This window comes from Ammospiza nelsoni, chromosome 26, assembly GCF_027579445.1.
Source record: "Ammospiza nelsoni isolate bAmmNel1 chromosome 26, bAmmNel1.pri, whole genome shotgun sequence".
NCBI lineage: Eukaryota > Metazoa > Chordata > Aves > Passeriformes > Passerellidae > Ammospiza > Ammospiza nelsoni.
The window spans coordinates 1571663-1585570 of NC_080658.1; the positions used below are offsets into that span (position 1 = coordinate 1571663).

General features: G+C 55.2%; 2 protein-coding genes across 2 annotated transcripts; one reads left to right on the forward strand and one right to left on the reverse strand.

The window, feature by feature from the left end:
* Positions 1-712: 712 nt before the first annotated feature.
* On the reverse strand, positions 713-5668 carry LOC132084277 (myosin light chain, embryonic). The gene is made up of 7 exons (XM_059489347.1): positions 5501-5668; positions 4675-4702; positions 3948-4097; positions 3240-3413; positions 2764-2841; positions 2013-2056; positions 713-920 (listed from the first exon to the last, which is right to left on the reverse strand). Exons 1-6 carry the CDS (start codon positions 5585-5587, stop codon positions 2028-2030), a joined length of 546 nt encoding a protein of 181 aa, XP_059345330.1. The 5' UTR covers positions 5588-5668; the 3' UTR covers positions 713-920; positions 2013-2027.
* A 2755-nt stretch (positions 5669-8423) lies between these two features.
* On the forward strand, positions 8424-13575 carry LOC132084276 (parathyroid hormone/parathyroid hormone-related peptide receptor-like). Its single transcript, XM_059489344.1, has 13 exons — positions 8424-8495; positions 9369-9474; positions 9872-9982; positions 10100-10224; positions 10363-10457; positions 10755-10929; positions 11269-11422; positions 11571-11631; positions 12168-12234; positions 12472-12570; positions 12818-12955; positions 13041-13082; positions 13255-13575. The coding sequence occupies exons 1-13, from the start codon at positions 8424-8426 to the stop codon at positions 13573-13575; spliced, it is 1566 nt and encodes a 521-aa protein (XP_059345327.1).
* Positions 13576-13908: the final 333 nt, after the last annotated feature.

Consider the following 13908-nt stretch of genomic DNA (forward strand, 5'->3'; position numbering starts at 1 on the left):
TTTGCAGGTAGGAAGAGGGGGAGAGAGAGGCACCAGCTTGTATCACACAGGCCCCAGACAGTTCCTGGCTGGAACACACCATCTGCCTGGAGAACAACCATCCAGGGACCCCATCCTGGCAGGACATTACCCACACCCCATGAGGGTGGACCTGGCCCAGAAATATCTGTTCTTTCCCCATTTTTCTTCTCCCTTGCTGATTCAGCACGAGTCAACTTTCTGAAAACCTTCAAAACTAGACTTTTGGATGTCTCATTGATACAGAACAAAGAATGATTTTCATGCTTTTCTGATGTTTTGGGGTTTTAAGGGCCTCTCCCTCTTTCCTCCAGTGCTGTTCAGCCTGGACCTGGAGGGAATGTTCGTGGGACAGTGTGATGAAGAACGGATGGCCTACAGTTTTGGAAGAGGATTGGTTTTAGTGCAGAGAGCAAATTAGGAACCTCCCAAAACCAAAGGATGTGTCTTTGATGCAAGCTGCCCCTTGGGCTCTCCTTGCTCCAGGTCTGCATCAGCCAGAGGCGACCAGGCTGCAGCCCAGCTCCTGACCAATGCCAAAGGTGGGGTGAGGATCCTCATTTACAAGTCTGAACTCTTTGCAATCCTGCCTTTTCCCCCCTCTCCATGGAAGTACCCTGTTACCAAGGGGTCTCCTCCACCCACCGTGTCAATAAGTAGACCCAAGCCAAAGCAGACAAACCATATAGGGGAGGAAGGAATGAAATTTAATGAAACAAATATCACAGCAAAAACCTGAAAAGAGTAACTTGAGGTTTAAAACCTAGTTGCAGATATGTCACTGAGTACCAGGCCCAGGCACACACACGTGGTGGCCAATGATGGCTTAGGCAAAACATCCAGGGAAAGGACATGCATGGAGGAATCTTCTCTTCTTGGTGGGTTCAAGCATTCCTGAGAGCCTGGGAGACAAATGGGAGAGGTGTGAATGCAAAGAATCTTTGGGATGAGAGTATTCAGAATATTCTTTCTCAGATGAACCCAAAATGTCAAAAGCTGTAATTCAATACCATTTTAAAAAGAGTTTTATATGCAAATAGTTACGTGAAGAATTAAATCTCCTGTCAGTGTGTGCCACCCAGCCATCTATATTGCTGAGCTGATGAACAGGAACCGGTGAGAAATGGATTAAAAAGGAGATAAAAAGGAAGCTGAACATTCAAAGTTCAGACTTCTGTCTGTCTGCATTTAACCTTCTTATGTTTAAAGAGATTTTGGGAGGAGAGAGATTTTTAAATGTTTAATTTGTGTATTTAGCACTATCTGAAGGTCATTTTTACCCTTTTTTGCCCCCTGGCCTCCTGCCTTTTATATAGCTGAGAGGCAGGAGAAGTGTTTAAAAAATTAAATAGATAATGAAATCATAAGAAATTGGCGGGGAAGCTGGGGCCAGGCAGCAATTTGGATTTTCTTTTCAATTGAGTAGATTTTAGAGGGATAATTCAACCTCAAAGAAACCTCATCCCCTTAGCAATGTTTCTTTGTTTTCCTCAGGCAGATCTTAAGGAACATGAAAAAGTTTAACAAACATCCGTGGTACATTTTCCTTATTCTTTGTAACATAATGGGAATGTTGATATTTCTCAGTTTGGAAATTTCCTCTCTAAGTACTAAATATTTTCTTAGCATCGAGTCATTCACTGATGCAGGTTTAAAAATATTGATTTCCACAGGCTGCTGTTGACCCCCTCAGCTTCTGGCATGTTAGAAAACTTGGCACCCTAAACCACCTTTTTCTTTCCAAAAAGAGACTCCACCCAATTACCCAGACCACAAAGGACCATCATAGTTGTGATTCTGTCCTGATAAATTTTAATTGGCAGGAGTTACAAATGAAATTCTTGTCATCAACATAACTTTTGTGCCTTCAGAGCTGGGATTATTCCTGTGGCATTAATCCACTGCAGGTTTGGGTTTTGGCTTCCCTGCCCCTGGCTGTTACTTGCAGGATTTCCAATTTTGGAGTGAGCAGCAGGAGACACCACTGAACTCACCTGAAGTTTCTCCTTTCAGCCAGACATGATGTGCTTGACAAAAGCTGAGGAGAAATGAGAATGTGAGGGGTCAGGACATGCTGTGAGCTGGGAGGAGGCAGCAGGGGGGACCCCAGCCCGGACCCCCAGGGATGAAAGGGATGCTGTGCCAGGGCTAATATTCCTCTTTCTGTTCCCACTGTTTACATGCTATCCCCAGCCTGGTCAGAGTGATGCCAACCCCTGGAGATGAGCCAGTACCATTATCCCCATTTTTCTGAGGCCAAGGGAAATGGGTCCCCTCTTTTCCTCACTGCTCTCTGCTTTTAAGGGTTCCTAAATTTAACCACCTCCTATTCCAGATTTTCACCCTCTTGGAGCAGCGAGTGATCCAGGTCTCCAAATGTTCCCAATTAGCCTCTGCTGGGAAAGATGCTGGCTTTGTTTATTTTCAATAGATTGCAACAAAACAGTGCCAAAACTGTGGATAAAACAGCCCTGAACTCCTTGGAAACATGCTGTCTTCAGCTGCTTTTCCTGGAAATCACTGGCACAAGCACCTTGTTCCCACCCCAGCTGACATGTCTCAGTGCTTTTTTGGAAAGGCTTTGGAGGGTGGTCCACCAGTGTCACAGAATCATGGAATATTAAGGTTAGAAAAGACCATTGAGAACATCAGGTCCAAGCAGAGCCCTTGCAGAGGATGCATTTTGCACCCTAAGACAAGACAGCCGTGTCTGAGATGGCCCCAGTGGGAATGTCCTGCCCTTACCTTCATAGTTGATACAGCCATTGGCATCTTCCTGCCCTGCCATGAGCTGCTCCACCTCACTTTCTGTCATCTTCTCTCCTGGAACAGGAGGATGGAGAGGTGAGGGAAGGATTTTCAGCCTGACAGGACTTGCCTTTCTTCCAGATAACCAGAGACACCAGAGGGAGGAGAAGGGCATTAAAGCAGAGCTGTGTGCCACTACTGAGGAATGCTGGTGGGAGATGGTGGAGAGAGAACCACACTGCAGCTGTTGTCTGATTACTGAGGCTGTTCCGGAGTCCCCATATTGCCTGGGTCATGCATGAAGCTGTGCCATGAGGTGGAAATGGCCACACATTCACAACCAATGACTCCTACAAGAGCCTGTGAGCAGCAGAGTGAAAAGGGCCTCTGTGATGTGTGACACCCGGCAGCTCCCTCAGCCTCTTGCCCAGACACAGCTCGGGGCTCGCGCCTTGCCCCCGGGGCAGCCTTACCCAGCGTGACCAGCACGTGGCGCAGCTCAGCCCCCATCACCATCCCGTTGCCCTCCTTGTCAAAGACACGCAGCCCTTCCACAAAGTCCTCGAAGGTGCCCTGCTCCTTGTTGCGGGTGAAGTGCTGCAGGATGGGCAGGAAGGTCTCAAAGTCCAGCATCTTTGTGTTCATTTCTGGAAGAGGAGGAGATGGGGTCAGATATGAACCCTCACAGGGCTGAATTCAGCCTCTGAGGGTCTCCTGATTAACTCTCTTGGTATCTTTTCCATCAGAGAAACCCCATGAGGAGACAGAACTATTGTATTAGAGTTGAGATTGGAAGATCCTTATGAGGAATGAAGTATTAACATAAGGGGACTGCACAGACACCCCTGATATCAGCCCAAAACTAAACCATCAGGTGGGTCATCTGTCATCACAGTAATGTGACCACACCGGGACTGGTCTGGTTATACCAGTTTGCACCAGTTCAGTCTGCTAAGCATCACTTGCCACCATTCCTGTGTGAGGACTGCCTATCCCCTAAGTCATCCCCCATGGTATGGAGAAGGGAGTGAAGGAATCACACAGGAATGAAGCCTGTCTGCATAATTTCCTTCCCAGTTCCTTCTCCTTGCAGGGTTCTTCCTACAGGGAATGTAACCCTCTACTTGCTGACAGGGAGCACAGGAATTGTTTGTCCCACCCTGTCCCCAGCTTGCTGTCACCTTCTGGTTTGGGCCTGCCCAGCACCTTGAGGACCTCAGCGTTGGTGGGGTTGTGGCCGAGGGCCCGCAGGACGTCCCCGCACTGGCCGTAGCTGATCTGCATCGTCCCCGCAGGCGTCCGGTCAAACAGCCCGAAGGCTTCTCTGAACTCTGCAGGGAACAAGAGCTCAGAGCAGCCCCATTCCCACGCCAGGGAAGCACATCGTGCCCGACAGGCAGGGAAGGGACAAGGGGACAGGGACAAAGGACAGACAGACACGTGCACGTTGTGCCCTCTGAATGCATCCAGCCCCGAGTGAGCTTGCACAATGTGGGCTGAGGTTTGCCAGACTCCTTAGAGAGTCACTTGGCTGCTTGAGCAGGTTTTGTCACCTCTGCAGAGCTGGCTGGGTGACCTGCTGGATCCCTGCACTCTCAGCAGCTGGCTTTGCTGCAGGACATCCGTACTTATCCCCTTTTCCACTCGGATCTCCACTCTCTGGGGCTGTCCCTGTATTACCAGAGGCTGTTGCTCTCACCAGACTCCCTGACTTTGACCCAGGCTGCATCTTGCACTATGAATGAAAAATACCTTTTCCCTGCCAGGCTCTGGATCCTGCTGGCCTCTCCCGCAAAAGGGGGTTTAGCGTGTGGGGCCTCAGCTCTTAAGTCTGTGGTGAAAACTACCTGGAAAAAGGATTCCCCATTTCTAAAGCCATCTCCGAGAGAAGCTGAACTCAGCACTTACCTTCAATCTGCTCTGCCGTGAATTCAATCTGTAAAGAGAAGGAAGCAGAGCTGGGCGTAAGAAGTGGACTGCTGCTGGAGGGAGCAAAGGAACTCTCCCCTCTGGACCTCTGCCCCCCCAGGCTCAGAGCAGGGGGCCATATCCGTGCCATGTCCCATTTCTATATCATGCCATGTCTGGCTGAGCTGTGTCCCCGACTGCTTCTGCCCTTGCTGTGGAGCTGACATCCCTGTGGAGAGCACAGCTAGCAGCAGCAGGGTGGGATGCTACCTGGCAGGCAAGGAGGGATGCTCAGACCACAGTCAGGATTATTTTGGGTATAAAGGGCATTATTTTAGGGCCTGATCGCAAGTTCAAGTGATTAAACAGCCTCCATGCTGAGCCTGCTCTTAATAACTCTCCTGCCACAGCTATGGCATAAAAATTGAAGTATCCTGAGGAATCATGGAAAAAGTGAGTTCCTGTTGTGGAGCTGTCAGATAAAGGATGCTCTTATGTGGGGGAGGCAACACAGGCAACAAAATACTTTGTGATGGAGACAGTGGGTGGCAGAGCAGCTTTTTACTGCTCCTGAGGCCCCGACACGGGGGGGGGTTTGACTGCAGCCGCAGCTCTGGGAGTGGTGTCCTGGTTCCCTCCACTGAGACATCTCCCCAGCGAGGACAGCATCAGTCCCAGCCTGCTGCATCCACACAATCGCATAATTTTCCCCTCCCAAGGCTGGCTTGCAGCCTGGCTAATGCCGTTTGCAGAGCGCTTTGCATCGCCTGTGCCTGGCAGATGACAGGCACAGAGAAACACGGTGACGTCTTCATTCCTCACTCACCTTCACGCTCTTGGGATCGAAGGCAGGCTCCGGGCCGGGAGCTGCTTTGGCCGCTTCCTTCCTCGGGTCGGGTTTCTTGAGCGGCATCGCGCCGGGATTCGCGGAGGTGCGGGATGAGTCGTGCCGCCCAGCGAGGGAAGGAACGGAGGGATGAAAGGCAAAGGCTGCTCCTTCCCTTATATACGGAGCCCAGTGCTCACCCTGGAGGGGCAGGCCAGCTGCTGGAGCAACTGCTACTTACTATAAAAGGAAGAAAACTCAAACGAGAGGGGCCCCAATTTGACAATTGCCCATTGTCATCGGCTCCTGGCTCCACGGAGCCACCAGCCCCCCCCCCCCAGCTGTACAGGGGGGACATGTCCCCCTCCAGCACCTGCACCGGGTGGGCTGCATGGGGGCTGCTTGCTAAATGATCGCTGAAACCTAAACGCGGATGGCCACGGGGGCCAGGCAAGAAAATAGCAACAGGATGGCTGATAAACCTGCCCTGATAGGCACGGTGAAATGCGCCTGTCTGCGGGCAGGCTGCGAGGGCCAGCGCTGCAGAGCCCTTCTAAGAGCAGGATTTACAAAGTGCTGCTTCAAAGGAGCTCACAACTCTCTGAACACTCCCTTGGCCTCGTGCTCAGGGTCTGCTTTGTCCAGTCTCTCCCCAGGGGTGAGCTTGAGCCCTGGAAAAGACCAGTGTAGGTGCTCACCTCCCTCAGGGGTGGCTAATGAGGAGATGGAAATGATGGCCAAAGCACAAATCTTTCCCAGCTTTGCACAACCCATCCCAAGCACCTCCCAAACCTGCGGGGCAGATGGAGTCTCCATTTGGCTCCTCTCCAGACGCTGGGCAGGCTCTGGTGGGAGATGCTCCTGCTCTCACCCTCCTCTCCCAAGTGAGGGCTCACAAAGGCACAGAACTCACTGAAGTTCAGCATCCCAGAAAATGGGGCTTGAGGGTTTTACTGAGACATTCTAAACCATCAACTTAGATAAGATGTGTGGGGCACCAGGGCAAAGGAGGAGTTATGGGGGTCATTCTGGAGGAGGGAGCAGCCACAAACTGCTGGGAATTCTCTGTGTGCCATCATCTCCTCATTGCTAGCAGAGACTGGGGGGCTGAGGGGGCTGGATGGGTGTCATTTGCAATCATTGCTTTCCAGAGCTCTCTAGAATATAGTCATTTAGCAAAAAAAACTCAACATGTTTTGCTAAGTTTGAACTCAGAGCCTGGGTCAGGAATTAAATTGCCCCTGAGCTGCCTCCCCCTCAGCATCCATCGACACCAAAATAACCTCACCTTAACTCCATCTTCACCCCCCAGCAGCTTCTGGGTCAGAAATTAGACCCAGCAGAGCCTTCAGAAAACATTCATGGTTCAGTCTGACTGTTCGTCCCTTGCTCACCCTCTGTGCCTGTGCAGCATCCCAAGGAGCCGCTGGCAGAGCTGGTGTCACACCCACGCCGTGGCTCGGGCAGTGGACACAGGCAGCTGCAGACAATGTCCCCAGTCCCTCCTTGATTTTCAGCTGAGGGCCACCGTGGGGCTCGTTTTGCTGTCTGATTCCTCAGCAGGAGCAGCAGCCCCTCCTGAGCCCTTGGGGTTTGCTGTGTTCCCTTGGCCAGGCTCTGACCCTTATCACACGGTCAGGGGGCTCAGGCTGGGAGCAGAGCAAGCTGCCTTGCCAGGAATACCCCAAGGAAGGCTTGGGGGGCTCTGCTGCTCTGTGCAGGACTGGGGCACTCACAGAGGCAGCAAGAGCCGTGTCTGAACATGGATTGTGTGCGCCCGGGGAGGGGCCCAGGCTGGGAGCTGCTGTTCCAGGGATTTGGCACTGGGCTGCTGAATTCCAGCCTCATCCCACTAATGACAACCTGCCTGGGGAAAGAGGGCTCCCCTCTCTCTGTGCCTCACTCTGTGCCTGGGGGGACGCTCGGGCTGCTGGGGGTCACAGGGTGTTGGAACTGGCTGGGTGATGAGAGCAAGCTGGGCATCAGCATGACCCTGAAAGGCTGGGGACAGCCCTGGGGCCATGCCAGGGGGGATGCAGGTGACAAGGCATGGTGACAGCTGCAGTGGGACCAGCTCTGACCTGATGCCCAGTGATGGTGTGGGACCCCATCTGGGTGGCTGCTCCCTCCACCCCCTGCCCCAGGATGGAGCCTCCAGCCCCTCTCCCGAGGACACTGAATGCAGATGTGCCCTGAGGTCACTGTGGGTGCCTGGGAGAGCAGGACAGATCCCAGCATATCCCTAAAACACACCCCAGCCCCTGGAGAAGGAAAAGGGTTAAACTGGCGTCTGCCTGAAAGACATCCCATCGCAGGAGCATCAGCTCGAGGTGCGGCTCACGTGCTTGCACCCTCTGCCTCCCTGCCTCCAGCCACCTCGCTGGCATTTCCCCCACCTTCCTCCCGCTACTTGGGACCAGTCTGGGGCCAGAAGGGACTTAGGAGCATGGGGGCCGTGGGGGAATGCTGTGACAGCTGAAAAATGAGCCACCGAGCAGTGAGAGAAGTTTCTGAAAAGAGAAGAGGAATCTGCCTTGAATGAAGAGGATTTTAGCACCTTGGGCTAAGCCAATAAACCTCTGCCATCCCCATCCGAACGGGAATTGTTTGCACACGCTCCTGGAGCTGCTTAAAGCAGGCAAGACACAAAGAGAAAATAGGATCAAGCATGGTGGGGGAGAAACCCCCCTGCCTGGAGAGCCTGTGAGCAGATCCCTTTAGGGATCCCACAGGGACAAGGAACTCACCCAGCCCTGATCTCCCAGGGACGGGCTGTGCCCCCAGTGCCCCCTCACCTCAGTGGGGCTGGCAGCCAGGAGGGTGCTCCCAGAAGATGCTCTGTCCTGCTGAGCACGCCAGCCCTCTCCACCACTGGCAGCCGTTCTGCTCCCTGAAGTCTCCATCCGAGTGACACGGTGGCACCATGGGGACATCTGGCACTGTGAGAGGCATCCTGGTGACTCTCCTCTGCTGCTGCCTCCTGAGCTCGGCTCTGGTAAGTCTGCGTGGCCCCGGGGCTCCCCCGCTCCCTCTCCTGGCTTTAAATGCTGTGCCGCTGGCCCGGGCAGGGCTGGCTGTGCTCCCGGCTCTGTCCTGCTCTGCAGAGCTGCTGGGCAGGGGGGGAGAGCATCTCCACTGCTGCTAAAAGCTTTCCAGCAGCCATGGAGGCACTGCAGCGTGATGGCTTTTCCATTTCTTGGACACATCCAGGGCAGGGGTCAGTGCCCCGGAGATCGGGGGAGCGGAGCGGGCGCATTACGGGCACTGCAGGAGGGGCTGGAGGCAGAGCTGGGCACAGCCAGTGAGACTCCCACAGCCAGGCCCCCATCCTGCTGATGCACCCCCAGGATCCCTCTCCTGCCCCCATTCACCCACCCGGATGCTGCTTTGGGGAAGAGCATGGCTGGGAGTCCTGGATCTCCTCTCTGGGGCCAGATTGGCTGTTCTCACTGGAGGCAGTCTGGGGAAAGTGACCCTTCTGCATCCCAGCTCCTGTTCACTTCCAAAGCTGTGTCCCCATCCTGGTCAGCTCAGCTTTGTCCAGCTCAGCACGGGCAACAGGGACACCCAGCACTGCTGGTGGTGGGTGACAGGGAGCTGGGGCAGAAGCCCCACTGATTTCTGCATATAACCATGAGCAGGAATGACCATGGAGAGGGTGGGAAGGGGCTTGGGGTCAGCATCAGCTTTGGAAGAGGGAAAAATGAGAGCAGGAATGCAGGAAGAGCTTTTTTTTCCCCTGTGTTGTTGAATGTACCCAAAGCCACCCAAACCTGACTCTCCTGGAGAGGGTTGGGAGAGCACAGCCATGCCATGACTTGAGCCAAGGGGCTGTCACTTGGGTGACACTTGGGTTTTGTCTGGGCAGGTCGATCCTGATGATGTTCTCACGAAAGAAGAGCAGATCTATCTCCTGGTGGAGGCCAAGGAAAAGTGTCAGAGGGACATAAAGGCCCAGCTGGAGAAGATCAAAGGTATTGTCCCTCCCCTGTGTTTGGGTGAGCCAGCCCTGGTGGAGCTGGTTACACCATGGGGAATGCTGTTCTCTCTGTGGGGGTGGGATGGGGCTGAGGACACTCAGCTCCTGGGGCTTTGTGGAGCTCATGGCACCATCTGTGCTCTGGGTGCAGCCAGCACTGGCTCCAGCATTTTCCAGACAGCTCCATGTACACCAGAAAGGAGAGCTGGGGAGGGGCCTTGCCCCATCTGGAAGAGGTGGGATGTGTCCCCTGGCTCCCGGCAGCTTCTCCCTCTCCCAGCCCAGGGGAATCTGTGGCAGAGTTTTCCTCCCCCTGGTCCAGCACACACCTGGGGAAGCCAGAGGTTATGCTGAGGCTTGAGATGTGAGATGTGTCTTTGCTCTTTGGCCAGACCCCAGCTGCCCTCCAGAGTGGGATGGGATCATCTGCTGGCCAAGGGGCTCCCCCAGCCAGGAGGTGTCAGTGCCTTGCCCTGATTACATCTACGACTTCAACCACAAAGGCAAGTCTTGTACCTGGGCAGAGAGTGACCTCACCCTGGTGACAATCCACGGAGCAGGGACAAGTCTGGGCTTCCCACGGGCCCTTCTGCTGCCACAGTGCTCGTTGCTGTTCCCAGGTCACGCCTACAGGTACTGCAGTGCCTATGGGACCTGGGCCATGGCTCTCAGCATCAACAAGACCTGGGCCAACTACACCGAGTGTGCCCTGCTCTTCTCCTCCGAGAGCCGGAGCCACCAGAAGGTGACCTTGTTTGTCCAGGGGTGTGATGGGGGCCAGGGGAAGTGCTGGGGGCAGGGGCTCTTCCCTCCCTGCTCCTCAAACCAGCCCTGCTGCCCCTGTGCTCTGGCAGGGAGGTGGAGCTCAGTCCTTCTCTTCCAGGAGGTGTTTGACCGCCTGCACCTCATGTACACCGTGGGCTACTCCATCTCCCTGGCCTCCCTCATCGTCGCTGTCTGCATCCTCTCCTACTTCAAGTAAGGAGAAGCCAAAGTGGGAGAACAGGAACCCATCCCATTGTCCACACACATGAGCCTGGGGAGGGGGCAGCCCCCAAAGGAATGGGAACAACCCCAGACCAAACACAAACATCAGCCAACTTCCCAAAGCCCCAAACATCCCCAGTGTGACCAGCTCCTGATGTCTCCACCCTTGCTCCCAGCTGTGGTTTCTGTGCCCAGACACCCCAGAGCCCCCTCTGAGAGCCCCCATTGCCTGAGCCCGAGTGTGGTTGGGCAGCTGGGGTTTGGTTGGGTCACATCCCTTCTCTGCAGGCGCCTGCACTGCACACGGAATTACATCCACGTGCACCTCTTCACCTCCTTCATCTGCCGGGCCCTCAGCATCTTCCTGAAGGACCTGGTGCTCTACTCGGGCACGGCGCCCAGCGATGCCGACAGGAGGGAGGACGACTTCAGGGCTCCCTTGCCAGGACAGCGGGCACACCTGGCAAGTGGTGCATGGGGGGAAAGGGGGATTTGGGAGCCCTGATGCAATGGGATGTGCTTGGGATTCTCCCAGGCTGGGCTGTGCTGCTCAGGGGGAGGGGATGAAGGTCCAGTTTGGCTCTGCCCAGCTCCTCCCTGTCCTGGAGACCAGAGCCACAGAGTACCTTGGCCTGTGTACAGGGAATACCTGTCCTGTGGGAAGGAAGATGCTGGAATATCCCAGAGGAGATGCAGGTCTCTGCAAGAAGAACATGGGGCACAGCTGGGTTTTGATGACCAGAAAGCAAAAGCCACCAGGTTTTGCTTTTGGGGACCAGCCTGACACAGGCATCTCCCACAGGTTGGCTGCAAGGTGGTGGTGACTCTGTTCCTCTATTTTCTGGCCACCAACCACTACTGGATCCTGGTGGAAGGTCTCTACCTGCACAGCCTGATCTTCATGGCCTTCCTCTCCAACAAGAACTACCTGTGGGTCCTCATCATCATTGGCTGGGGTGAGCACAGACCCCAGCCCCAATCGGGAGCTGTGGCATGGCCGAGCAGCACTGAGCACCCTGGGAAGGGCAGTGGGATGCAGGAACTGCTTGGATGTGCAAAGGTGATGCTCCAACCCTGCTCCTCACTCTGTCCCTGCCCTTCCAGGTCTCCCTGCTGTGTTTGTGTCCATCTGGGCCAGCGTCAGGGCCTCGCTGGCAGACACACAGTATGTACACCCACCTTCTCCAGGGCCTCTGGGAGGGGAAGAGTGGCTGCAAATGCCAGCAAAGTATCTGTGGGCACCAGAGCTTTATGGAAATGAAAATTTTCAAAAAGAACAACAGGATGGAACACATATTCAAGGCTTGTTCATAGAACTGTCAGTAATGCAGAGTGATAGTGGTTTTGGGAGGATGGTGGATGCAGGTTTGCAGCATAAATTGATCAATAAACAGCAGAGATGGATGCTAAAGGGCACATTCGGGAGTGAGACATTTTAAAAGGAGAAAGGCCATCGTATGAACAATAGGGGTTTGGGATGAAGTGGCCAAGGAGCCCTCAGGAACATTAATGCTCATTTAAAGCTGCTTTGCCCCACCATGATGGTTATAAATGCTTGTAGCCACAGCTCAAGATTTACACAAAGCCCATTAAGGGGTGGAGATTGGGAGTTGGGGGTGCTGGGGTGGTTAGGGGTACAGGGAGCCATCCTTCCCAGCGGAGTCAGGTTTCTCCAAGGAGTTTCTTTACTGGTCTTCTCAGGTGCTGGGACCTCAGTGCAGGGAACATGAAGTGGATTTATCAGGTCCCCATCCTGGCTGCAGTCGTGGTAAGAATCCTGTGGATGAGCCTCCAAATTCCTTTTGGGGAAGGAGGTCACTGGAGTTTTGTCCCAGCCACTCCAGCACCCAGGGAGAGCCCAGAGGGATCCAGGGGCTCTGCTCCCTCCTGCTCTGACCACAGCATCACTGCCATGTCCCTGCCTACACCTCACCCAGAGCTGCCTGTCTGTGTCCCTGGGGCTCCTCGGGCAGACCCCACCACCACCCTGGGTGTCTCTTGGCAGGTGAACTTCTTCCTCTTCCTCAACATCGTCCGGGTGTTGGCCTCCAAGCTCTGGGAGAGCACCACGGGCAAGCTGGACCCCAGGCAGCAGTACAGGCAAGTGCAGCAGCACCAAAGCCTCGTGTCCTGCCTGCTCAGCCAGGATGGCTCCCCGAGGAGGAGGAGCAGAGGTGTGGGAAGGGCTGCAGGAGTGAGGAAGGGTGGCAGGACAGCGGCAGCCGCTGGATTGAGGCCTGGCTCTGGAGTTCTGAGCTCTTTCTGCTCCCACCTCCAGCCTGGCCATTGTGGGGCTGGGAGCTGCCCTGCAGGCCCTGGGGAATGGCTCTGAGGTCTCTCCTTTCAGGAAGCTGCTCAAGTCCACGCTGGTGCTGATGCCGCTTTTCGGAGTGCACTACGTGGTGTTCATGGCCACGCCCTACACCGAGGTCTCCGGGCTCCTGTGGCAGATCCAGATGCACTACGAGATGCTCTTTAACTCCTCCCAGGTGGGCTGACACTCCCAGCACGGAGGGATGTTCATCCAGGGAGGCTCAGGGACCTCACACTCCACCTCTTTTGGTCTCTTGGCAGGGTTTCTTTGTGGCTTTTATCTACTGCTTTTGCAATGGGGAGGTAAGTGGGAAGAGTGAGGAGCTAAGCTCCCTGTTCCAGCCCCAGGCTGTGATAACCAGAGCAAAAAGCTCAGACGCATCCCTCTCAATAGGATTTGGAGGGAAAGGGAGGGAAAAGGGCCAGGCAAGGCGGTTTTGCTGTCCCGGGCACAGCACCCCCTCTGCTCCCCCAGGTGCAGGCCGAGATCAAGAAGGCTCATTTCCGCAGGCTCCTGGCGCTGCACCTGGGGCAGCCGGCGCGGCCCGGGAGCTGCTGCTGCGCCGGCCGGGGCTGCCGGGCCCCGCAGAGCCTCAGCACCAGCCTGGCGGGGCGGGCAGCGGGCGGCACCCGGGGGACGCTGCTCCCGAACCGGCCCCGCCCGCCCGGCTCCGTCCCCGGCTCCATCCCCGCGCAGGAACTGAGCCAGAGGGGCCGGGGGGAACACACGGGGGATTTGACAGAGCTGACTCAGTGCCACCCCAAGCCCAGCAAGGAGCTGGAGACGATGCTGTGAAGCGGAGGGTGGATTTCTCACCTGGGCCTGGAAGGAAGCTGATCCTCACACTTCGGGCTCTGCTTACACTTGAATGGAGAGCCAGGGCTGGGACAGCAGCCAGAACAACCCAGCTCCCTTTCCATCAGAACCAGGGTGCAAAGGGACCACGAACTCTCACTCCTCATCCACCCCAGCCCAAAAACAAACCATGAAACCTCATTCTCCTACACGTGCAAGTGACTGATGTGATCTCTGTGCATGCAAAGCCTTGAGTCCTCACCAGGAGACACCACCGTGCTCCCTCCTACCCCCACAAGTGGGAGGTGACATCTCCAGGGGGATAAAGGCCAT

Bases quoted from the DNA above. Each gene is read 5' to 3' on its own strand.
- LOC132084276 (XM_059489344.1), top strand. From the start codon at position 8,424: ATGGGGACATCTGGCACTGTGAGAGGCATCCTGGTGACTCTCCTCTGC. The intron at 9,983-10,099 runs GCAAGTCTTGTA...TGCTGTTCCCAG, and splicing joins CTACGACTTCAACCACAAAG to GTCACGCCTACAGGTACTGC. The intron at 12,956-13,040 runs GTGGGCTGACAC...GTCTCTTGGCAG, and splicing joins TGCTCTTTAACTCCTCCCAG to GGTTTCTTTGTGGCTTTTAT.
- LOC132084277 (XM_059489347.1), bottom strand. From the start codon at position 5,587: ATGCCGCTCAAGAAACCCGACCCGAGGAAGGAAGCGGCCAAAGCAGCT. The intron at 4,703-5,500 runs GTGAGTGAGGAA...TTCTCTTTACAG, and splicing joins TCGATCCCAAGAGCGTGAAG to ATTGAATTCACGGCAGAGCA. The intron at 4,098-4,674 runs GTAAGTGCTGAG...TGTTCCCTGCAG, and splicing joins CACGGCAGAGCAGATTGAAG to AGTTCAGAGAAGCCTTCGGG.